This window comes from Camelus dromedarius, chromosome 10 (assembly GCF_036321535.1).
Source record: "Camelus dromedarius isolate mCamDro1 chromosome 10, mCamDro1.pat, whole genome shotgun sequence".
Taxonomy (NCBI): Eukaryota; Metazoa; Chordata; class Mammalia; order Artiodactyla; family Camelidae; genus Camelus; species Camelus dromedarius.
The window spans coordinates 49,425,204-49,451,197 of NC_087445.1; the positions used below are offsets into that span (position 1 = coordinate 49,425,204).

The 25,994-nt window shown below is 46.1% G+C and overlaps 2 protein-coding genes across 2 annotated transcripts in view; one reads left to right on the top strand and one right to left on the bottom strand.

Annotated features, from left to right (window-relative positions):
- The first annotated feature begins 236 nt into the window (after positions 1-236).
- NANS (N-acetylneuraminate synthase) lies at positions 237-17,957 on the top strand. The gene is made up of 6 exons (XM_010977474.3): positions 237-471; positions 5,113-5,328; positions 13,117-13,216; positions 14,032-14,186; positions 15,581-15,847; positions 17,727-17,957. The coding sequence occupies exons 1-6, from the start codon at positions 340-342 to the stop codon at positions 17,934-17,936; spliced, it is 1,080 nt and encodes a 359-aa protein (XP_010975776.1). The 5' UTR covers positions 237-339; the 3' UTR covers positions 17,937-17,957.
- The window catches only part of TRIM14 (tripartite motif containing 14), a 28,693-nt gene continuing 20,039 nt past the window's right edge, over positions 17,341-25,994 (bottom strand). Inside the window, exon 6 of the mRNA XM_010977487.3 lies at positions 17,341-24,304. Coding sequence (XP_010975789.2) covers positions 23,769-24,304 — 536 coding nt within the window. The 3' untranslated portion in view covers positions 17,341-23,768. The remainder of the gene's footprint in view (positions 24,305-25,994) is intronic.

Consider the following 25,994-nt stretch of genomic DNA (forward strand, 5'->3'; position numbering starts at 1 on the left):
CTCCCCACTCCCAAAGCCGCCACCATACTCCTTCGGGGAATGTGGGGACCCCGCGACCGCCAGGGGTCAGGCGTCCAGGATATGAGCTACACACTCAGCTCCCGAGAAGGGCGCTGGGATTCCTCTTCCCGCCTCACCTCTCGCCTGGAGTGTGGCCCCGCCCCCTGACCCGATTGGCTGTCGGGAGCGAGGCGGCGCCCGGGGATTGGCAGCGCGGCAGCCACGGCTGACGTGGCAGGGCCGGCGTGTGCGTCTAGCTGGGCTGCCGACAGAACTGACCCGAAGCAACGGCTGCGGGGCCGTGGAGGGTGTTGCTGCGCCGGAGCGCGAGGCGCTGCCATGCCGCTGGAGCTGGAGCTGTGTCCCGGGCGCTGGGTGGGCGGGCAGCACCCATGCTTCATCATTGCGGAGATCGGCCAGAACCACCAGGGCGACCTCGACGTGGCCAAGCGCATGATCCGCACCGCCAAGGTGAAGGGGGAGTCTAGAGGACCCGGGCGCCGGGCGGGGCCTGGGAAGACCAGCCAGGGGAGGGGCGGGGCTGCGGAGGCCGGGACCGTCCGCTTCTCCGTGCCCTGCATCCGGCCTGGCGTCCAGCTCGCCAAATATTTGGAATTCGCTTCTTCATCCTCCGCCACCCTCCTGATTTGTTTGCATTACTACAGCTGCGCCCTAACCCGACTTCTTTCGTCCTCTTCTGGTAGCAGAATGATCTTTTTTTTTTTTTAAATTGAAGCATAGTAGGTTTACAGTGTTGTGTCTGGTGCACAGCATAATGTTTCAGTCATGCATATACATACATGTATTCCTTTTCATATTCTTTTTCGTTATAGGTTACTACAAGATATTGAATGTAGTTCCCTGTGCTATACAGTAGAAACTTGCTGTTTATCTATTTTCTATATAGTAGTTAGTATCTGCAAATCTCAAACTCCTAATTTATCCCTTCCCACCCCGTTTCCCCTTGGTAACCATGTTTGTTTTCTATGTCTAGGACTATGTTTCTGTTTCGTTTGTATCATATTTTAGATTCCACATAAATGATATCATATGGCATTTGTCTTTCTCTTTCTGACTTACTTTACTTATTAGTATGACAATCTCCAGGTCCATCCCTGTTGCTGCAGATGGCATTATTTTATTCTTTTAGAATTATCTTTCTAAAACAGATTTGATCAGGTCATACCCCGGCTTGACACCTTCAAGTAGCTTCTACTGCCAGCAGGTAGAGTTGAAACCCTTTAACAGAGCCTTCAAGACCTTAATGACCTGGCCTCTTCCTGCCCATTATTTTTCCTCTCTGACATCTTCCAGTGACAGTGAATTACTTCCAGTAAGTTCCTGAAAGTTGCTGTGGTCTCTCTCATCTGCCATTCCTTGTACTTACCTCATAGAGGTGTGAGGATCAAATGAGATAACTTGTGTAAAGCTCTTAGCACAGTGCTTGGCACAGAGGACTCAGTAAATGTAGCTGTTAGTGATATGACGTTAATGAACGTTCATTTTCTCTCTTCTCTTGGTTGCTTTCTCCAACCCCTTCCTGCAAAGCTGGGCTCCAATAATTGTTCCCATCCAGTTGCATTGTCACATCTGTTTGAACTTCTCTTTCTGTTAGACTGTGAGATCCCTGAAGGGGGTGCCTATCATGTTCTTCATTGTGACTCCAGCCCCCAGCATAAGATCTGCACTGTGATTCCTTGGCTTAGAGGTAGCTCGCTCCATCTTTTTCCTTTACTTTCCCTTCAGTCAGTGCTGTTCACCCAGTCATTCATGACTAGGTTTTTCCTTACTCTTTCAAAATTAACTTTCCTTTTATGGAAGCCTACTGAATCATAAAGATACTTTTTTTTTTTAACATAAAGAACCTTTAATTTTTTATTATTATTTATTTTTCATTGAAGTATAGTTGTTTTACAATAATATATAAGTTTCAGGTATACCACATAGTGATTCAGTATTTTTATAAGTTATACTCCATTTAAAGTTATTATGAAATAATGGCTATATTTCCCTGTGCCATACAATATATCCTTGTTGCTTATCTTATGCATCGTAGTTTTTATCTCTTAATCCTCTACTCCTACATTGCCCCTTCCTACTTCCCTCTCCCCAGAGGTAACCACTAGTTTGTTCTCTGTATCTGTGAGTCTGTTTGCAGTCTAAGTGTCCATCAACAGATGAAAGGATAAAGAAGATTGGTGTATATATACACAATGGAATATTACTCAGCCATAAAAAAGAATGGAATTCTGCCATTTGCCACAACGTGGATGGATCTAGAGGATATTATGTTTAGTGAAATAAGTCAGAGAAAGACAAATACTCTATGTTATCACTTATATATGGAATCTAAAAAATAAGAAGTACTATTAATGAGGAACAATTGCTAACTTTTTTTTGAGTGCTTACTAAGTGCTTTAAATGCACCATCTCACTTAATTCCTGCAACAGCCCAATGGAGAAGATACTGCTGGTTTCATTTTAAAGTCTCAGAGAAGGTAAGTGACTTGCCCAAGGGCACACAGCCAGTAATTCATTGATTTCAGAGCTTTGCTCCTAGCTATAGGCTCCAGCCTTTGTACTGTAACATTGTTTGTAGGGGGAAATTCCTGCTCTTAATTTAGGGAACAACTTTTTTTTTTAGAGGTGTGACCTCTGAATCGTGAAGTTACAAAAGTTCCTAGAGATATTGAAGACATAGAAACAAAGTTATAGTTGTTTTTTTTTCTTTCTGTGGAGGATAGTTCTCCCGGAAGGAGAATGAAGAGGTTGAGGCTGTGTTACAGTGGAAAGAGCCCTGGACTAGAGTCATGGCATCATTTACTAGCTGATACAGTCTTGAGCTTTTCCTCTCTAGGCTTCAATTTCACTCGTTTTACAGTATGTATGTATTTCTGTTTTTAAATTTAAAGCAATGGAATCTTTTGAAATCCTTATATTTTAGGATTTTTTTTTTTTTTTGCCAAATGGAATCACATTTCCAAGTTTATTTACTCAGAGTGTGTTATGTACAAGCTAGCTTGTTCATACACCAAATCTGCTTAAGTATTAAAAACTGAGTTCTGTTAAAAAAAATTTGAGTTCTGTTAACTTGAAACCCAAAAATGCATGTGAGAGCTTTGAGCTGAGTTTATTCAGTGTCTTACTGAGGCCTGTAGCCTGGGAGACAGCCTCTCAGACAGCTCTGAGAAGCTGGTCTGAAGAGATAAGCAGGGAGGTCAGTATATATGTGATTTTGGTGAAGGGTTCACATATCAGTAGAAGGTTGCTGCTAGTCAGGAGGAACACATGTCTTAGTTAATGATTTTAGGACTTAGTTCTATGTGTGGGAAAATGCAAGAATCTGGGGTCATTGGAATTCTTCCTGGGATATGCATCTTAACTACCAGCCTGTTTACCCAAAGCACAGAAAGCCTCATAGTCCTGTTTTTTCCATCCTGAATTCGCCTCAGGGTGCGCTGTCTGTCTGTGGAGACCTGTCGTCTGTGGAGACCGTGGTGGGTTGTGCTTAACCCTTTGTGTAACTGGATGATGAGCAACATTCTTTGTTCTTTTCTTGTTCACACAGTATTTTAATAAAATAAAAATTTTATTATAACAAAATATTATAATATGACATATATGGAATATAAATGTATTATAATTAGAGATTTGCTGATTGGATATACTTTTAACTTTCAATTTTTGATGCAAAGGGAGTATCATACCTTGTCTGGTTCTGGGCTTCTGCAGCTTGCTTTCTGCCAGGAGAGACTCAATAAAACCTTGAACAAAGAAACCATCAGCATTTTTAATAGTAAAACAGGGACAGTGGTTGAGTTTTCTGAACCTAATGCTACAGAGTTGACCATAGCATTAAGCAGATAAATCACTCATATTTAGGGAAGAAGCTGAGAATGGGAAAGGAGGAACCTGCTGTCCTGCCATCCGTCCTCCCATACAACTGCTGTCAGGTGGAATGTGGTAGAACTTTATCTGATTTCTTATCATTAAGTTTCTGCTTTTACTTGACTTCACTTTACTACTTCCTGTAAAGGGAAGGTTTGCCTAGGTGTAGATAAGCTTTTTCACTGCTTGAGGGTAAGTCTACTTTTTGAGATAGAGGTGAGACCACAGGGAGGGAAGCAGCACTCTGGGAAGCCCTCTGGCCACTCTGCCAGACTCACCGTGCAGCTTTGGTCAGGTCACTCTAGGCCTTGGGATCTTCATCTAGACAATAAGGACTCTGCACAACATCACTTTCAGTTCTCATGTTCTTTGAGCTTCTTTCCAGCATCAAGTTCTGACCAGCACAGACATTTCTGGAGGAGAGGTTTTCAACAGCATGAGGACCTCTGTGTTTACAGAAATGTCAGTGAGCTGAGACTTTGGAGGGTTTTCTTTAATCCTTCTCTTGAGTGGCTTTTAAAAACAATTTTGAGAGATTGGAGGCTGGCTGGCAATAAAATTATAGCTTTCACAGACAACCCAGCTCTTGTATTATACCTTCTCTTCAGTAAGGCTGGGTCATTTCTAAGTTTTATTTGTCTGCTTTTTGCCCCAGGACCTCTTGTTCAAACAAGATGCCATGCAGAAAAGCCTAAGTGCAGAACAGATAAAAGCTGAGTTGTTCCTTTGCTTCCCACCCCCTTAAGGGGCTCCTCAGAACAGTTACAGGTCCTGGAGCCAGCCCCCAATGGCTGTTTGTGTAGCTGGAGACACAGAGCCCCGAGACAGGAAGGGATTTATCCAAGAGTTAGGGTCAAAGTTAAGCCAGATTCTGACTTTTTCTCCTAAATTCTAATCTGGTGCTCATTGTCCTGTGCTGAGTTACAGAACTTCTTCTTTAACTGTTTGATTCATTACTTTTAATATTACCGTACAAAACAAATCCTCCCCTCACCTTCTTTCTACATTTTAAGAGGGAAAAATAGAGGGGAACCCCCATCTCCAGCCTGTTCTTCCTTTGAGACTTCCTCGCTTCTCCTGTTTCTCGTTGTGGGGCGTTCTTAATGCCTCTGTCAATTGATGTAGTTTCTAAAGATAACAGTTTAATGTCAGTTGCCCCCAAACTTCTCTCCTCTCTGAGAATCCGTGGCCGGTCATTGAAAGGACCCCTGACGTATGTTGCAGGAGTGTGGGGCTGATTGTGCCAAGTTCCAGAAGAGTGAGCTGGAATACAAGTTTAATCGGAAAGCCTTGGAGAGGCCGTATACTTCGAAGCACTCCTGGGGGAAGACGTACGGGGAGCACAAACGCCACCTGGAATTCAGCCACGCCCAGTACAGGGAGCTGCAGAAGTATGCCGAGGAGGTTGGCATCTTCTTCACTGCCTCTGGCATGGATGAGGTGAGCCCTCTGCCGCTCTGTCATTCACCATTTTAGCTGGCCCAGGGGACAGCAAGTGGCCTGGTGGCTTTTGGCTTAGAGCCAGCTCCAGCCGTTGCTCACTTTAGACCTTTCTGTGCTTTCCAGACCTAGAGTTCCCCATAGCATTAAGTAGATAAACATCCACCTGGCTCAGTGAGATCTGGGGTGAAGAGAACGTAGTTGTCAGGGCAGGCTGTCTCTGGGAGCAGGGGGTAGCCACAGTAGAACACCAGAGTCCCTCCAGCCTGTGGGAGACCCCCCCACTACAAGGCCAGTTTTCTCCCAGTGGAAAGTGGCCTGGATTCTGAGTCAGGAAACCGCAGTTCTGACCAGAGTCCTCCCTTTGCTGCGTGGCCTTGGCTGTTTTGGGTTAGGTGGCGTTGCATCATCCAGAAGGGAGCGGCATGCAGGATGGCCTTGCTGACATCCTGGAAGAGTCCCACTGGTGCCAGGTCTCAGGTTCCATCTGCTCTGTGACCTGCCTCAAGATTCCTTCATGTGTTCTTTTTTTGAGTATAAAACAATTTTAATTATAAAAATAACATAATATCACAGAAAGTTCAGAAGACAGAAAAAAGGGGGGGAACTGACCCATAACCCCTATAGAGAGCTCTTTTCATGTATTTTCTCTTGAAGTTGTTTTATATGCATATTTTATTGCCTGGTTGTTATAATTGTGAGTATTTAGTTCCGTGCATGCTTTTCCCAGTTAACATTATATCACAGCTTTTACATATATCTTGATTTCTTCCCCCCAACTTTATTGAGTCATGTAATAATGGTTATGAAAATATCTTGTGCTGAAAGTTTTTAATGGCAGTGTAATATTTCTTTTGGGGGATTTATAATGTATGTAACTGTTTCTTTATGTTTGAACATGCAGGTTACTTTCAGTTTTTTTGTGCTTATAAATAATGATGAGATAAACATCTTTGTGTGTTTTGAGTTGTTTCCCTAGGATAACTCTGCAGACACGATCATTAGATGAAACCTAAGAACATTTTTATGGCTCTTAAAACACTTGGGATTCTTTAAAACAGCCAGAATATTTTAAGTGACCCTACTTCCTTCTCAGGCCTCTGACCTTTTGTGTTGCTGTTCCAACCCTATGAGTTGTCTGTAAATTGAGCCAAAAGAAACATAAGTCTAGCCTAAGCCAATGGTAGTTTTAAAAAAAGAGGAGAAGCAGAGAACCTTGGTGTCTGGGAAACTTGACAAGTGCAAATTCCTTCTTTAACTGACAGTATGACATTCTTGACATTCTTCAAACCTAGTTGTACATTTAATCATCTTAGTTTCCTACTTCTGAATTATGTTATAGTTTAGAAAGCATCTTCACTTACAGTAGTATATTTTATCCCTACTATGCCCCATTTTACAGATGAACAAATGGAGGCTCAGAGGGGCCAAGAAGTTTGTACAATGTCGCACAGCTGGGAATTGGATCTTGGGGGCAGTGTGCTCTCTGTGGTCCCTCAGCGGCCGCCTGGGCGTCAGTCCAGATGTGTCTGGCGTCCCAGAGCTCAGCAGAGCCTTAGGGCTTCCACCCTAGCTCTTCACCACCCTCGATGTTGGTGGCTGGAGAGTCTTTGGCCCCAAGAGCTGCCTCGGGGTGGAGGGGACAGACTTTTTAGGAAAGTCTCCCTAAAGTCATTGCTGGGTATTTTCGTAGTCGCAACTTGAGTAAGAACTCTTCAGGAAATTTTTCCTGTGCTCCTGCTTGGTTCAGGCTCCTCCTTCTGTCGTGTTCTCCCAGTGCACTTTACTTCTGTAATTGCTGTGAACCATGCTCCTTCCCGCCAGCCTGTTAGCCCCACAGTGTCCCCAGTGCCTGGTATGTCATAGGTGCTCGGAAGAGATTGGTTGAATGAATAAAGAACTGGATGAGCCAAATAAAAGGGAAGGTTAGTGGCTTTTATCAGCTCCTTAAAGGATCTGCAAATCAGTAAAGGTTAGGCAGGAAAGAACGTGGGCTTTCGGATCCTAGAGACTTGGGTGTTGTTTCTGGTTTTGCTATTAACTAGCTGAGCGACTAAGAGTAAGAATCTTTAACATTTCATGAGTATTTATGTTTTGCCAAGTTCTGTGCTATAATCTCAAAATAAAAAGTTTAAAATCTAAAAAAAAAAATTCCTCAGTTTTTAAAAGATTTTAGCTCAGTAAATATGACTAGTAGAAGCTGCATAAACAGAAGCTCTGTGGCGTCCTCAGTGATCAGGGCTAAGCGGCTCACTGCCCTGAGTGTGGTGTGCAGCTTGCTCTCTAGCGTGGACCCTGGCTGGATGGGCTGGTGGCTGCGTGCATGGACTCTGGGGTCCCTTTTTATTTTTAAATTGATTTTTTTTTAAATTGAAGTATAGTCAGTTACAATGTGTCAGTTTCTGATATACAACATAATGTCCCAGTCATGCATGTATATACAGATACGGATGTCCCATTTGAGTTTGAATATGGTTTGTCTGTCATTCCTAGTGAGTCCAGGTGAGGGTTATTTACTTTCCTTGTGCTTCTGTGTCTTTAGCTGAACCCCTGTCATCTTGAGTCATTGTGAGGATTAAATGTGATCATTCGTGTGAAGCAAGGCACATAGCAGGCACCCAGCAACATTAGTCACAGTTTAGGCTGGGCTGAGGGTCAGGACATCCGGGTCCTTGCCCTGCTTTGCTCTAAATTCATCTCAGTGTGAGCTTGGTGAGTCCCTTCCCTGCTCTCGGCCCCCATTTCCTTTTGTGTGTGAACAAGCTGCTGTCCAAAGTATCTCCCAGCTCTGTTGTCCCAAGTCAACCTAGAACCAGAAATGGCATCACTAAAGGTGACTTAGACCTGGAATGAGGGCTTTTCTGTTCAGTCCGTGTTTTCAGGCACCTGAGCTCCCGGGCGTGTACTCTGAAGCAGAGGACACCTTACATCTGTGGGGCTGCTCAGGAAGTCACATCTTTAGGTCGTTCACTCCCAGGTGGCTTCGAGGTGGGAATTAGGAGCAGTTGGGAGAAGGAGAGGAGCCCGGGTGTTGGTAGCCGGGAGCTGCCTTTCGGCAGGTTCCCTTTTGGTTCCCAGGAAGCGCTTCTGTTTGGTGTGTAGAACGTGTGCTCTGCAGCCGTGCTCAGTTCAGGTGCCGATACTGACACTTCTTCTGTGGGCTTGGGCTCATCATGTAACCTCTTTGAGCCACAGATGCCCCATCTGCAAAAGTGAGGTGATCAAGATGCCCACTCACAGGCTGCAGGGAGGCTCCAGTGAGACAAGCCTGTGGGGCTCAAGATCTGCCTCCACTGAATGACAACTGTTCTGCTACTTAGGACCCTTTCTTTTCTCTGCTTCACACTCACTGGGCGAGGAGGCTCCTTTGTCCTAGGAATGCCGTTGGTTCCCAGCTGCTCTCCTGACTGACCTGGGTGCAGGTAGTGAGGGGAAATGCATTATTTTTTTTTAACACCTTTATTGTGGTATGGTCCTATACAGTAAACTACACATATTTCAAATGTACAATTTGATGAATTTTGATAGATGTATATACACCCATGAAACCACTACCACAATCAAGATAGCTAACATTTCCATCACTCCACAAGGGGTGCAGTTTTCAAATTCCCAATTTATCCCTTCCCACCCTTTTTACCCCCTGGTAACCATAAGTTTTTTCTCTATGTCTGTGAGTCTGTTTCTGTTTTGTAGATAAGTTCGTTTGTCTTTTTTCAGATTCCACATATAAGCAATATCATACAGCATTTTTCTTTTTCTTTCTGCCTTACTTCACTTAGAGTGACAATCTCCATGTCCATCCATATTGCTGCAAATGGTATTGCTTCATTCCTTTTTATGGCTGAGTAGTATTCCCTTGTGTATATAGACCACATCTTACTTATCTAGTCACCTATTGATGGGCCTTTGGGTTGTTACCATATCTTGGCTATTGAAAATAGTGCTGCTATGAACATTGGGATGCATGTATCTTTTGGATTATATTTTTCTCTGGGTATATGCCCAGGAGTGGGATTGCTGGATCATATGGTAAGGCTGTTTTTAGTTTTTTAAGGAACCTCCATACTATCCTCCATAGTGGCTACACTAATTTACATTCCCACCAACAGAGTTGGAGGATTCCTTTTTCTCTACAACCTCTCCAGCATTTATCATTTGTAGACTTTTTGATCTTGGCCATTCTGACTGGTGTGAGGTGATATCTCATCGTAGTTTTGATTTGTATTTCTCTAACAATTTGTGATGCTGAGAACCTCTTCATGTGCTTCTTGGCCATCTGGATATCTTCTTTGGAGAGATGTCCATTTAGGTCTTCTGTCCATATTTTGATTGAGTTGCTTTTTTTTTTAAAATATATCAAGCTGTATGAGCTGTTCGTATATTTTAGAAATTAGTCCCTTGTTGGTTGCATCATATGCAAATATTTTCTCCCATTCTGTAGGTTGTCTTTTCATTTTGTTGATGGTATCCTTAGCTGTGCAAAAGCTTTTAAGTTTAATTAGCTCCCATTTATTTTTGCTTTTATTTCCATTACTCCAGGAGCTGGTTCAAAAAATATATTGCTGTGATTTATGTCCAAGAGTGTTCTGTTTTCTCCTAGGAGTTTTATAGTGTCTGGTCTTACATTTAAGTCTCTAATCCATTTTGAGTTTATTTTTGTATATGGTATTAGAAAATGTTCTAATTTCATTGGGAAATGCATTCTTATGAGCCTTTGCAAGAGTTAATTTCTTTTCCTGCCAGGCACCTTGGCTGAACCAGCAAGTCCTGTCTACCCGGCTGTTGGAGGCAGGTTGGTCCCTTGTTCTGTGTTTACCTGGCAAGTAGCTCTGAGTATTTATTTACCCACCTAACTTCCTCATGTACAGTAGGCATTTATTGAGTGCCGATTTTCTCCTCTCTGTGTGCTGAGGAAGGTTAAGGCATGGCGGAACTTCATTAAGACCAAGAAAACTGCCAGGGCACTTGGTCAAAAGCTACACAGAGGCACGTGGAACTCAGCTGAAATGAGCACAGTGCCTTTGGTCTAAATGGAGAATTCTGTTCAGAAAGCCAGTGGGAGCCATGAAGTAGCGGTGGCCCTGAGGGACCCATCCTAGCGGAGCTGCCCTTTCCTCCCTGCACCTGCCTCTACCACGTCCTTTCCTCTGCCACCCCTGCCTGCTCGTGCTGCATTCCGACGGGGCCAGCGGGCTCTATGTCCCCCTTATCGTTTCCTCACCCTGACTGGGCAGTCCTCCAGCACCCCTGTTCTTGCCAGCTTATCACCACAGATCCAGAGGGGAGTGGAAGCAACTCTTAGATCAGCGGACCCCCACATTTCTCATGGGACACAATGTGGAGAGGGGGTTCTGTGGGCACACATTGTTGATTATCATTAATTTATTAATTTAGAATCAAAGCCTCTCCCCCAAATAAACAAGGATTCTGAGTTGAATAAGTGTGGGAAGCACTGGGGTAAAATAGCTGGACAGGTGTATTTACTGGGACCCTCTGGGAGGGAGTCTGGCAGTGCGGTGTTTCACCCAAACCAGTTTGCTGGTGGGACCCTTTTCTGTGTGTTTAACCCAGTTAGATGCCTGGGGTTGGGGGGCGGTGGGTCATACTCAGCCAGGTTCCTTTCAGACAGATTCAGAAAGCCTTTCTGCTGTGGAGTGGGAAGGGGGAGAAGTTGTAAGACTGCCTGGCTGCATTGTACCCCTGGATGGAAGGGATCAAACAGCAGGGTGGGCAGGGCTAGAGGAAGCCAGGAGTCCACGGAGAGAAGGAGGCCACTGACGCTGACCCAGCCTGAGGGGGCCTGGGCATGGCGATATGGCCGCAGGGTGGAAGGCTAGCCTTTTCCGGATTATGGCTGAAGTTGGCACCCTTTGCAGAGATTAACCCAAAATGGCAGTTTTCTAAATGGCCACTAGGTGGGGCTGGCTCCTCAGGAGGGCTGCAAAATGAGGTGCACAGTTCTCTTCCAGCACAAATTTTGTCCTTTTCCTCATTTGAAAATTGTAGAGCTCCATGCACATTTTACAACTAGCATAGGTAAGCATTTGCAAGTGTTTTTTCTGTACATGGCCCCCCACCTTGCTCCTGTTCGCTCTGCACCTCTCCTGAGTGGGCTCCTCCATCTCTGTGCTCTTGGGGACTTTTTCATCATGAGCCACGCTCTCACAAGTTGACCATTATATAGACGAAAACTTAGCATAGGGTTTCCCCTCTTAAAATGGAAAACACTCTCTTCATCTGCCAGATAGAGTAAGAAGGATGGGAACGTTAGGCTTTGTTCAATAAATATATTAAAACTGAATACTTTTCAGTTCCATCTTAGGGCTGGTTAACAGTAGAGAGAGTGACATAGAAAACTATGGAAAGGAAAGGAGAGACGAGGAAGAAGTAAAGCAGAGGGGAGGAGGCACCAGTGTCTTAGCACACTTGGAGGTGAGTGGCGCTTGGGCCATCTCCAAGGTGTCTCTTGGACTGAGGGGCCATCTGCCTTTGAACTGTTCACTGGCTGGTTAGCCACTCTGAATGTCTCTCCCAAACAGCTCTAATACCTATGTTATTATAGTCTTAACACATGAGGACAGTGATTCTCTGAGTGTGGCCAGTGATTGGAGTAGCTCATCACCTGCTGGGAAGATGGACAGAAGCTCGGGCAGCAGTGGCTTGATTTAAAGAGCCTACTGGCAGAATGACCTTCTCAGACTGCTCCTAACCATCCCCAAGCCCTTTGGATTTTCATGCTGGTAGTCTCGCTCCTTGCTATTCAGGGTATGATTCTTGGAGCAGTAACAGTGGCATTCCCCGGGAACTTACAAGAAATGCAGACTCTCAGGTCCCACTGTAGACCAACAGAATCAGAATTTGCATTTCACTTTAGCAAAATCCCTGACAGGTTCCTGGGCCCATATTAGAGTGTGAGAAGCACTGACCTAGCTAACCAAGTCTTCCAAACTTACTTTTGAGACTCAGCCAGCATTTTAAGATAGATGAACTTAGATATTTGGAAACATTCCAAGACATTGATTCGCCCTGCTTCTGGTTTTCAACTTCAGTTTTTAAAAATAGCAATGAAAAGTAATTTGGGGGGTCTTGTCATTTGACAGCAAGTTGAGATTTTACTCTTAAATCCTGAGGTCCTTTGCCAATTTCCTGAGTGTTACTGATGAATCCCAGATAAGGATGATGAAAGGCCCTAGAGAGGTAGCCTCAGACGATGTTGTGTCCAAAAAAGTGACTGAGGTTCATTTTTCCTGTGAGCAGCATGGTTTGAGGTCTGAAAGGGCTTGGGTTTGATGGGCCCTGCCAGCTGTGGATTAGTGTGTGTCAGAGCTGGGCCATCCAGTGCTCCATTTTTTTCTACTTTCGGCAAAGATTGAAATGGCTTCTTTTCCTGGCTCTTTGGTCCTGAAGAAAGGGTAAAACCTTTGAGGAACTTCCACTTTCTCACTGCCTGCTTTTCTGGGTCAAGATTAGGTCTTCTCGTTTGTTCCCTGGGCCCCTGGGGAAGGAAGGTCTGGCCAGGGGTCCCATTCACTTCAAGATTCTCATGGCCAGTGCGGGCCAGCATGCAACGTTTGTTGGACAGACGGATGGTTGGATATGAATGCAAGGGTGTTTGAATTTGAATGAAATGACTGATAACAAATCTGTGTCTGCTTTCAAGTTGTTGAGAGTCCCTCTTGCTGGGCAAGAGAAGGGATTTTTCTGTTTGTTTGTGGCTCCTCACCTGTCTTCAGGACAGTGATTTTGAACAATGGTGAAAAAGAGCTCCCCCTCTGATTTTTGTAGATGGCAGTTGAGTTTCTGCACGAACTGAATGTTCCATTTTTCAAAGTTGGATCTGGGGATACTAACAATTTCCCTTATCTGGAAAAGACGGCTAAAAAAGGTGAGTGTTTCATTTTTGTCATATAATCTGAGTCCAGACCCTCTTGTTCTTGCTCTGTTAATAAACAACCCACCAAAGGAGTCTCCTGAAGATAGGTTTTCCAGTCAGCATATTCTCCCACTTTTTCATTTGCTGACTTGAAAGGAAAGTAATTGAGGATAAGACAGTTTTTTAACAAAAATTTTTAAATTAAAATTTTTTTTAATTTCTAAGAATATCTATACTAAATTGAGGATATGACAGTCTATATAAAGCTTCTTAGAGGAAGGTCTGACTTTGAGAAATATTCTGTAGGTATATTACAATGTCTAACCTCTGTACGTCACAGTTTGTAAAGTGGCCTTACAACACGAGTGGTCTCACTTGATCCTCGTAACAACCCTGGGGCTGAAGCAGGTCGTATAACTGTGATGCTCTCTACTTACTTCACAGACGAGGCATCTGAGACCACACAACGTAGACGTGGCAGCTCTGGGCCTCACACTCTTGCATCTGGGGCAGTGTTCACCTTACCACACTGTGCAACCTCTTAATCCAATGAGATGTTCATTTTTCTCTGAAGAGTGTGGAGTTCCTCTTAATTTGGTTCACTTTGCAAAACGATGATGTTGCGGGGGTGAGGGGTCTGCATTTCCTATAGTTGAGGACAGGACCCCACCAAGCTCACCTCTGTTCCCCCAGCAAGGCTGGCACAGTGTTTGAGAGCTGTTTGTAGGGTTCAGTGGAACAATGAGACCAAGAGCAGGGGTGTGCTTAAGGGATAGTTAGAAGCCCTAAAAAGAAAGTGGTGGCAGTGTTGGTGTTGGGTCCCGCAGGCCGCCCCATGGTGATCTCCAGTGGGATGCAGTCGATGGACACCATGAAGCAAGTCTATCGGATTGTGAAGCCCCTCAACCCCAACTTCTGCTTCCTCCAGTGCACCAGTGCATACCCACTCCAGCCTGAGGACGTCAACCTGCGCGTCATCTCGGTGAGCACGAGGGAGGGCCGTTTGTCTGATCGGGCCATTTGCTGTGGGGCAGATGCTGCCCAGATCCTAAACAACCTTGCTTTGTAACTTAAACATCCTTTGACAATCCTGCTGTTACAGAATCTAATTAGAACCAGCTCTGAGGTTAAAGAAGCAGATACATTCTAAAGATCATAAATTAAATTTTCTTAAAGCCAATCTTAATTTTGCTCATTGTAAAACTTAAGGTGGCGTCTTCATAATTATCTATGTACATTTTCTTTACCAGTGTGTCTTCGCCATTAGTGGTTCCTCTTCTGTGAATGGCTGGCTTATATATCCTTTCTAAGTGAGTTGTGGGTAAAAAAAAAAAAATTAACCTTTTTGGAAATGACACTGCTATCTTTTTAACTAAAGTTTCTGTCCCTCTCAGTTCAGTAGTCTTTTCTCCATTTCTAGCTCATCTCTAAATCATGTTATTTTTAAAACATGATTTTTTAAAAACTCAAACAGCCCTGAAATACATAACATAGCAAATGAACATCCTCTCTAATCCCATCCCACAGAGATTACCGTAATTAACAATTTAGTGTATGTGATGCCAGATAGTTTCCTCAGTTTTCTTCCTTTGTGAAGCACGGTCCCCCCTAAGGTGTGCGCATGGCCTCTCTCTGGAGAGCAGGGCACGGTCAGAGTTAAACTGCCAGCCCGCCCCTTGGGCCCAGCCCACCCGAATCACAGCAGGGTGAGTCCTCTGACCCAGCACCCTGCACTTCTTTGTCCATCTCACACCCGTAAGCCTGGTTTTCGAGGCCTTTGCCGCTCAGCCATCCTAATCTTTTATTAACTCCCATCTGGGTCTGTCTGCTATACGTAAGCTTCCTCGTCACCTCACTGACAAGACTCACTCGACTTAGAATGTCTTGTGTTGCATCCAGTGAATTACAGACAACCAGTTAATTATTTAGCATTTTCACCAAAGGACTGTCTTGGGATTGGGCTGTGTGCTTTACTGATGATGGTACTTGTGCATGTAGCACACTTGCTTTCAGCAGCTCAGGCTGCTTAAACGGGGCAGATGCTTTTTGGACGAGTTTAGGCATTTGGTTATAGTCCTGTTACTATTCCTGGTGGCTTGCACAGTGTGAAACGTCCTTCAGATGCATTCTTGATAACAGTAGCCATTACTTTTGAGCATTTACAGTGTGCTGAGTGCTTTCCAAGTGTTCACGGCAGCTCCCACCAGGTACAGTTGTCCCAGGAAGGAGAGGCTCAGAGAGCCTCAGCGTCTTCCTGCAGCTGTGTGGATAGTGAGCAGCTAAACTTGGGCTCAAACCCTGATCTTCGTGACTCTGGATGTATGCGGAAAGCACCACAATATTCAACCTTCTTTCTTCTCTTTTTCTACTTTAAAGGAATATCAGAAGCTCTTTCCTGACATTCCCATAGGGTATTCTGGGCATGAAACAGGCATAGCGATATCTGTGGCCGCGGTGGCTCTGGGGGCCAAAGTCTTGGAGCGTCACATAACTTTGGACAAAACCTGGAAAGGGAGTGACCACTCGGCCTCGCTGGAGCCTGGAGAGCTGGCCGAGCTGGTGCGGTCCGTGCGCCTCGTGGAGAGGGCCCTTGGCTCCCCGAACAAGCAGCTGCTGCCCTGTGAGATGGCCTGCAATGAGAAGGTGGGTCCTCCTGATCCTGCCAGGCTCCACCGTGGGGAGGGGCCACAGTGGGCTTACCTGAGAGGTAGTTAGTACCAGCCCTACCTGAGCCCAGGCTAGGGCAGGGATGCAGGGATGTTGCTTTGAGCCTTTGAGTTCTTTTGGGTTCATTTTATAGTTTTCCATTAAGTCTCTGAAGCCTGTCACCCTGGTGCTCTAGACCCTGAGAGATGTCAGGGCAGGGGAGTGTCTGGGTCCTCATGAGGCACAAACGTAGGTCAAGCCTGGGGTCCTGTGGAGTAGGTAAGCCTTGAGAAACATTCAGGCAGAGGGGTTCCGTGAGGCAGTGGGTGAAGGGCCTGTGATATGTCGAGGCATCCCTAAGTGCGGGAGGCTCTGGGTGGAGGGGAGCAGGGGGTTGTCACAGGGCTGGTGGGGGATGATGCAAATGTTCCCTCAGGGGGACGGTATAGCTCAAGTGGTAGAGCACATGCTTAACATACACAAGGTCCTGGGTTCAATCCCCAGTACCTCCTCCAAAAATAAACCTAATTACCTCCCCCTGAAAAAAATAAATTAAAATAAAAAATTTAAAAAAAGAGAAAAGAAAAAACAAATGTTCCCTCAGGAGCAGTTTGAGCTGCACAGCATTAACCTTCAGACAGAGGGGACGGGGAGGCCGAGGAACCCTTCCTGGCACACTGAGCATCTGGGCTTCCTCACAGCCATAGCCTACACCTGTCTTGGCCTCTGAGTCGAGAGCCAGGCGGCCCGGGGCTACTAGGAGAGCAGCCCTCCTCACATGACGCAGGTGGTCTGAGTGGAGGCAGAGATCAAACACTGGGCCTGCATGAGGAGTGTTTGCCATCTTTTATGCTGTCCTCAAATTGAAGATGCATATACACCAAGAAATTAAAATAGTTAAATAAACAAAACTGAACAAAAACCCAGCTACTTTAGAGAGGAAAAGGGGAGAGAACTGGACCAGAAACTGGAATGAGAGATGTAGCAGTTGAGTACTTGGTTTGGTTCTGAGCCTCCAGGCTCCCTGGGCAAACAGTGAAAATATCACAGGATGCATAATCTGATAGTCATCCCTTGGGAGACTTTTTGTCCTGCCACTAAATTCCAGAGTAGATTCCTTGGCCCCTGCCTGGAGGATGTAGCGGAATGGAAGAGATGATTTGTTGACCCGTGTTAACAGACAAAACAGAATCGCTGGTCATGATCTTCACGTCTCCTTTGTTCCCCTTACCTGTCCGTCTTGTCTGTCCACCCTTCCTAGGAGGCCCCCTTTCTGTTCCTCTGAACAGCAGTCATCCTCACCGTCTTGTGAGCCCTCCATATTCCTATTTTACCGAGCAAGGGGACCATAAGGTTTGTGTCCGTCGAGAGCAGTGGGCCAGGAGTCAGGAATCCTAGGTTCTCCTGGCTCCTTGTAGCCTTGGCCGGGTTACCTGCCCTCTGTGGACCTCAGTTTCCCCATGTTTAAAATGAGATACTGAACTAGACGATGACAAAGTAATCTTAATTTTTATTTATCGAGAGCATTCTACGTTCCAGGTAGATTACATACATTATTATCATTAATCCTTATAGTTGTGTGACAAGATAGAGGCACTGTTGTTTCCCATTCTACAGAGAAACTCAGCCACGATTTGGATCTGGCTCTTTGGCTCCACATCCTGAGTACTTTATTACAAAGACCCCTCCTCTGAGTCCCCTTGACACTGGCTGAGTCCCTGCTGTGTGTGAGATACTGTTTTAGGCACCAAAGGGGAAAACAGTCCCTGCTTTCAAGGTACCCTGTGCAAGAATACCGATCGGGGACCTTGGGGATAAAGCAGCATGTGTTAGTTATTTCTGTGAGGCTGGCACTGAGTCTTTATTTTATCCACAGCTGGGCAAGTCTGTGGTGGCCAAAGTGAAAATCCCAGAGGGCACCATTTTAACACTGGACATGCTCACTGTGAAGGTGGGTGAGCCCAAAGGCTATCCTCCTGAAGACATCTTTAGTCTAGTGGGCAAGAAGGTCCTGGTCACTGTTGAAGAAGACGACACGATCATGGAAGAATCGGTAGAAAATCATGGCAAAAAAATCAAGTCTTAAAATAAAGTGCCATTCTCTGAATTCTGAATTGCCTTGTGGGTACTGTCAGGTGCCTTTGAGTGAAATGGGGTGGGAGTGGTTGTCTCCAGGGACCTGGCTTTCATCCCCTCCATGCCCAGACAACAGACATTTTGGGGCCAGGCCCTGGACCAGGCCCGGTGCAGGGATTCAAAGAGCAGATAGGAGCAGCCTCTGCCTCAGGTTGGCCGGCCCAGAACGTGAGGTGGGCTCAGAAGCATCTCATCACCCTCCAGTTGCTGTGAGGGTGCAGAGGCGTGAGTACTGGCTGAATGGGCCCTCTCCTTCCAGCCTGCCTTCTTCCTGCCCACAAGTCATCCCTAATGACCCGAAATCTCCCGTCCTTCCAGACCTTCAGCTGTCTCTCCTTCTCCACTGCCCTTATCCTCCGCCCGCCCTGGGGCCGAGTAGTTAACTGTATAGCGACAACTCGGCATTAGAGAAGGGGTGGCCAGAGTGTCTTGCAGGCAAAGAAATGCCCAAAGTACTCATGTGTCTGAGCAAAGAGGGAAATGGCATAATATTCCTTCTTTCAACAAATATGGAGGGCCTACTATGTGCCAGGCCCTGCTTTAGGGCCTGAGGATACAGCAGTGAATCCCTTCCTTATGGGACGTCCGTTCAGATGGGGACAGATGCACCGTAAGCCGTGAGCACAGTAAGTAAACTGCAGTGTGTTGGAAGTGAGACGGGTAAGGGAGTTGGGGGATGTGGGTCTTGGTGTATTTGCAGCTTGTGGTGACTCGTAAATACGGTGGTGATGCTGAAATCAGCCCTTCCGTGATCCACAGAGAAACTACAAACCCAGCTAACAAAAAACCCTCACTGTTCTACTTCCTTGAACTGCAGCATGAACATTTCATAGAGATTCCGTATCATATTCCTCTTTGTTCTTTTGAACCAATAGTGGGATTAATGATTATTTTCAAATTCTTAATCTTTGTTCATATTTATGTGACCTGGTTACTATAACTCCTCTTGTTTCAAGGTATATATTTGAGTCTCTTTTCAAATGCATAAATTTGCCTTTTGAAGTTTCTTTACTTGTGAGGATAGAGCCTCCCTCTCCTATGGATCCCGGAAGTTTCTGGAAAGGCACTCGTGTTTGTGTGTGTGGGTGCGTTGGGGTGGGACTCCGAGGTTGTGCTCACGTGTCAAAGAGAACCCAGAGTTGACGTGCTAGTGCTGGAGTGTGGGAGCGCCCATTTCTGCCTGCTCTTTACTCCCTTTTGTTTCTCCTATAAACAGATCGTGAGTAGACAGTCAAAATTGCTGATTCCACGGCCTTTTTCTTCTACAACAGCAGAGAAGATGACACTAAAGCAAGTAACTGAGACTTCCTAGTAAGAGGAGACATAGTATGGTAGGAGACGGATGTGTTCCAGGGCCTGGACACAGGATGTGGGTCCGGAAGAAAGGGAGGGAAGGGTCTGGCTAAGAATGAGCAGCAGGTGGTTTCTAGCAGGGAACCAGTCAGTCGCCTCCAGGTCCTGTGAGACTGTAATGTTAGAAGGGCCCAGGCTGCTCTGCTGACCTCAGCTGGATTTCCCTCAGAGGGCAGGGGCCAGTGAGGCTCAGAGTTGGAAGAGCCACTGAGAGTATAGGTCTTAACTCTACCTTTTGGGTGGAGGACTGTGTAACATGTTGGAGAGAACTGTGAAGGAGGGCCAGTGTCCAGAACACGCTTCCCGCCAGGGCACGTAGAGAAAACAACAGCCTGTGTATGACATGTGTGGGTAAAGTACGGGGCTGCCTGCGGCCAGGAGTAGCTGGCCCCTTCATGCTGTGCTGGGCCCCGAGGGCAGAGGATGGATGTCTGGGCACAGCTCTGGCCCATTCAGGTTGGGAAGCTCAGGTCTAGAAAGTGACATATGCAGTGAGATGGGTAAGGGAGTTGGGGAATGTGGAGCACCTGCCAGGTGGGAGATGCATTGTTGGGCCCATAGAGGCAGCAGATGGACCCTGTTGGAGAGTTGACAGCCTGTTGGGTGCAGGTAACTCCACTAATAGCATGCTGCATTTGTGAATTGCTAAGATATTTTTCAAGAGTCATGGGAGCTATGGAATGGCAATGAGAGAAGAGATGTTGGCCAGGGAAGCCCTCCTGGAGGAGGTAGCACTTTAGTTTAGCCTTGCACGTTGAGAAGTGACCAAGTGAGGAATTGTGGGATTTGGGGCATGGGAAGTGCCCTGTGTGTCCAGGTGATGGTTTGGCAGGGAATGGCCACATGGAGAGGAAAGAAAGGGTTTGGAAGGTGGTCAGAAAGGAAGCAAGGGCTTAAAAGCCTGCTGAATTTGACTTTGTTCTGTAAGTAATGGGGCGCCATAGAAGGCTTTAGAGCAGGACATGGTGGACTCAACCTTGCCCCCCACTCTTATGCGTACCCACCCCACCTCCTTTGCAGCTTGGCTTCTTGGGCAGGCTCTCCCCTCTGCATAGTAGAGCCTCCTGCCCACCAGGCCCTGGCTGTGCAGGGCCATCTCTGTGCCTCCTGCGAGGTTGTGCCTCCACCAGGCTGTCATCACTGTCCCCTGCTCCCTGACAAAGTGGAATTGCAGAAACAGAAGAGATGGTACAGTAGGCAAGGGAGGGTCCATGAAATCTCTAAAAATTGGCTTCAGTGTTGCTACAGGATGATTATAAAGTTGCCAAAAGCTACATAATACTGTCTTGGATAGGAACAGCCCAGGAGGCAGGAATTTGTTTCCACATAAGCAAGAACTTGGTGAATTACCTTAGAAACAGTGAACTAACTCTCCATCACTAGATGGACCAGCTGACTATGAGAGAGTTGTGGAGAGGGTGGGAGGTGAGCAAGGCCCTGCTCAGGCCTAGGTGCTGTGTGTACTTGAAGCAACATGAACTTCCAGTGAAGAACATGGTTAAAGGAGACAGTATTCGTATTTTATTAAAACAAACCACATATTAGAAAATTGCTGTCTCTTAAAAATATCTGCAAGCAGTTTATGCTCAGTAAAGAAACTTCTGTAGATTCAAGTCTGAAGGAGAGTAAGTGATCAGAACCCTTATACAGACATGGACCCCAAGGGAACTCTGTCCTGTGTTGAGAACATTCACGGAGGCTCCTGCTACTGCCAGATGGCAGCTAGGAATATCGGTTGTCTCGCACTGTGCCAGGCACAACAGGGACTCTGCTGGGGATGCTAATAGGTCCTGGCATGGTACAGCCCTGTACAGTTTTTAAAGCAAGTTCATATCCTTTGGCTCATTTGAGCCTCACAGCACTGGTAGACATTAAACCCACTTTAAGGATGATGCCTCAATAAGTACAGTGACTAGCTTGAGGTCACAACTGATTGTGGATGAAAACTACAGTTCTCTGGCTGGCAGCAGCCCTGGCACAGAGTCAGAATTTGGTTAAAGCCAGTTTTCACCCTTTATCCAGCTCTGGCTCTGCTACATGCATCCCAAACTCTCAAATCCCCTTCTAGGTGTAAGAACTCATCTCAGAGCCCCAGGAAGGTAATCCAAAGGCAGACTCAAGTCTCAGAGTAACTGGGCAAAAGCAAAGCACCACAGGCCTAACAAGAGAGGGGCCAGAGCAGGTAGGCACTGGCTAGAGACCGGCTGCGTTCACCCAAACATGGTGGATGAGCATGGGCTTCAGCTCCACCATTAGCTGTGTGATCTTGGGCACATTAGTCATTCTGTGTACAATTGGGATAACTTTCTACCTCCTAGAGATGATGTAAGGATCAAATGAGTTAATAGTTGTAAAGCATTAGAACAGTGCTTGACAAAATAAGCAAGTATTTTTACTTGGCCCCTGAGGCTGTGGGTCTGGGAACAAGTCTTGGTTTGCAGGGATGAACAGAAATGTGGGGTCAAGTGTACCCGTCTTCCTCTGTCAGGAATGCCCTCTGCCTGTCAGAATTCAGCTCTGGGCCATCTCAAGTAGAATTAATTTCCCTTTTCTCAGGATTCCCGGAGCATAGCGCTTAGACATCTATCCAAGCTAGAGTTTTAAATGATTTGGTTAGAACTAAAGCAGCTTTTGAGATTCCTTCTGCCTTGTAGTCTACTTGTATTACATTGCCCCCCAGGAAAGTGCCACTTTTTAGGTCAAAAACTATTGGAAATTGGCAGCTTTATATAGTTCAAACTAATTAATGCACCAAGAGTCTGTTTAAACCGTGAGGGGGATTCAGCTTTGCATTTTCTTCACTCTGCCACTGCCTCCTGCCAAGCACCTAGGGAGATACTTTAACATAGTCTAACTTCAAAACCACCTAACAAATTCAGCAAGTCAAGGTGCTGAGCCTTCAGAACTGAAGCACAGACCCTGGAAGGAGGCCCTTCCTTCCCTGCTAGACGCACTGACCTCCCTGGCAAGGCCTGCTGATGTGGCCTTCTCTATTTCCATCGCTTCCTGGAAAACAGGGCTCTCTGGGTTTCCTTGCCAACATCTTGGATCTGAGGAGCATAGGGATGCCCCATCCCCACTCACAGTTCATGTCTTTTTGATTCTAAGACAGTTGGGAAAACTGCCTGTGGTTGCTTAGCAACTGTCACCTGCTGATTTCTTCCCAACATCCCCTGAGAAATGAGTAAGCAGTAAAATCTCCCAGGTTGAAAGCTGGGCCTGAAGGGCTGGGCCAGGTGGCAAATGAGACGCATGCTTGGGGGGGGGGGGGGGGGAAGCCCTTAATCACTGTGGGTGACTTTAAGTAACTTTCTTGCAGGACCTTATTCTCCCCAAATGTGCAACGTGGTCCGGCTGCCTGGTCTGTGAGGTCCTCCCATCTCAGCTGTTCTGTGATTCAGGACTAGCCAGCTGGTGGTCATTCATTCACTGCCTGGGAGGGAAGGGACTTTCTGAACTTTTCAGGGTGTGGAGGGTGTAGGACATGGCTGCCCTTAGAAATCTTCCAATCTAATTGGAAAGACATGTCCCAGATTGTGGATCTGACAGTAAGAGAGAGAGATTCTTGTGGCTTCTGTAAACTTCCTGGGGCATTTAAGCCTGGACAGGAAAAAAGAAAAAAGGGCTTTCCTGTATAAACGTGTTGGTGTAGGAAGTGGCAAAGGCACCGATGTAGAGGAGCATCTGTGACACACAGTTCTGATTGGAGGGTCTCTGAAAAGAGCAGAAGGAGCTAGATGAGGAAAAGTAGCTTTGGGGCAGACTAGAAAAGCCTTGAATGCTAAGGTAAAGTGCTCCCCCCCCCCCACGGTGGTCATTGGGAACCTTTTGATAGTTCTGAGAGGTTAAGTGAGGTTTCAGGCAGAACATTCTGGCAGTAGGGTGGAGGATGAGCACTGGGAAGGGTTCAAGCCAGGAGACAATAAGAAGCTCTTGGCAGCTGCTTTTAAGGGAGGTGACATGGACAAGCTGAAGTAGAGTGGAGAGGAGGAAGCAGATCCAAGGGACATTCAGGGATAGAAGAGTCTTAGTGACTCATTCATTCACATAGTTATTGTGTGCCTACTATGTACCAGGCAGTTCTGGGTGCTGTATGAGGGAGAATGTTCTGAGGCTGAGAATAATGTATTCTAACATCGTCAGGATGCTTAGGGCTCACCTTGTGGGTATGTCCTTTTAGGAACCTGGACTAAAAGCAGTGTAGTGTAAGTGCTGGGGGGTAGGGGGGTTCCCATGAGACAGCAGCAAGAGGACCTGTGTTTAGAGCATGTTTGAAACTCGCCTACCTAGGAGAACTGTTTAAAACGCAGGGCATGACTGGTGGAGGAGAGAATGGGAGGCTTAGAGAGGAGGCCATAGACCAGCCACATCTGGGTGGGGTGGGACCAGAACCACGGAGAGCCTAGGGAGGTTACTCTGGTCTCGGCCCCTAGGGCAGTCGGATCATGCTGATGGCTCCTTCCCAGAGCCGCAGGGCTGGGTAGAGCGGCTCCTGGAAGGCGGCACGGAAAGTGTACAGGTGGCTCATGCCGCCTGTCACATCATAGAAGGCTAGGACACCGGCCTCGTAATCCAGGAAGACGCCAAGCCTGTCAGGGTCATCACGGGGCCGCAGGCGGCTGCGCTGGCCGTCGTGGAAGGCCCAGTACTCGAGGTCATAGCGTTTGAGGCACCAGGACTGGCGGTTGCAGCCCAGGCGGGAGGCGGCCGTGGCCCCGTGGCGCCGCAGGGAGCCGTAGGCCGCGCCCACCCACCAGCCGATGCCCGCCTCCTGCAAGTCCACTTCCCAGTAGTGGCGGCCTGCGGCGAAGCAGTCTCGACCCAGTACTTGCCATAGCGAGTCGAAACGCACCGTGGGCGCGGGCCCTAGTCGGGCGAAGAGGCAACAGCGTACCATCAGACGGTCGGCCGAGAGGCGCAGGCGCGCGTGCATTGTGTCCGGCTCCAGCGTGGGCGTGCGTGCGTCTGCGGAGGGTGGGGACACCGGGCCACGCCTGATGGGTGGGGCCGACGTCCCGCCCCGCCCCGCCCCGCCCCCGGGAAACTGACCCGGCTGAGGGCCGCGCCCCGGCACACGTTCACGGTAGAAAACGAAAGAACGAGTCGCCAGTGGGGAAGTGGAAAGCCACCCTTCTAACCCTGATTTCCTCTGGGGAGGTGGCTGGGGGACGGGGGAAGGAGAGAACATTTCACTGCTCACTCATTGTACCAGTTGAATTTTCTACCGTGGGATTTGTCAGTTTCAAAGAATTTAAATAGTATTTCTATCACAACACTTGGGTATATATTCTGCTAATTCATTTTCCTTTACTTGCTGCTTTATAGTTCTTCTTAACATTGGTATCATACCATACAGGCTCTTGGGTAATGTGCTTTTTAAAATGTATTGATGTATTTATGAACATTTTACTACATCATGTAAGTCTTTCACAAGAGCTTTTTAATGGCAACCTTAAGATTTTGATGTATAGATGAAGTATAATTTAACCTATCCCCTTTGCCTTTTTTTTTTTTTAATTTAGGCTTTTTAAAAACCTTTCAAAAACACTAATATACATCTTTATGTATCTGATTTTTTATTTAGGATATAATCCTAAACGAAGAATTGCTGGGTCAACATGGATGATTGTGTTTTTAAGGCCTTGGGTAAATATTGCCAAATTGTCCTCCAGAAAGGTGGCAGTGATTTAAACTCACCATAACAATTTTTGTTGCATTATACACGTATGTAGACATGAAATTAAAGAGAAGTCTAGGTCTTAGGGCATGTTAGTTCAGTATTAGGAGATACTGCCAGATAGTCTCCTTGGTAATATTTTAGAATTTTCTGTAGAGAGGTTTTGTACATCTTTTCTTAGATTTATTCCTAGTTTTTAAAAAGTATTACTGGAAATAATGTTTTTAAATTTTCATTTTCTAATTGTATATTGCCAATACATAGAAATTTTTGTATGCTGACATTACATCTAGCAGCTGTTCTAAATTCACTTGGTAACTAATTTATCTATAGATTATTTCGAATTCTTTGTAAATAATCATATCATCTATGAATAACGATCTTTTTTTTCTCTTTTCCCATCCTTATAGCTTTCTTTTTCTTGCCTTAAGGCACTAAGAACAGTGTTGCATAGATGTGGTTATACTGGGCATCCTTTTTTCCCACTCCTGAGTAAATATCCAGTAGACATGCATACATACGTGCATCAAAAGACATGCACCAGAATATTCATAGCAACATTGTTCATGACAGGCAAACGCTGAAAATCCAGAATGTCCATCAGTAATATTAAGTGTGCTGTGTTCATACAATGGAACACTGAACCACAGTGAAAATCAACAAACTACTGCTATGCACAATCATATGAATAAATTTTTCAAATGTTGAGTGATAGAAGCAAGACACAAAAGAGTATAGGCTGAATGATCTAATTGTATAAAAGTCAAAAACAGGCAAGAGTTATCTATTGTGTTAGTAGTCAGGAGAGTGGTGACCCTTAGGGGATAGAGGGCAGGAACCGGCATGAGGAGGGGTTCTGGGGAGCTGGAAAATTCCATTTCATGGTCTGAAGGAAATTACAGAATGTGTTTAAAGAATCACTGAGATAAACAAGTTTATACTGTATACAGCACAGGGAACTGTATTCAATATCCTGTA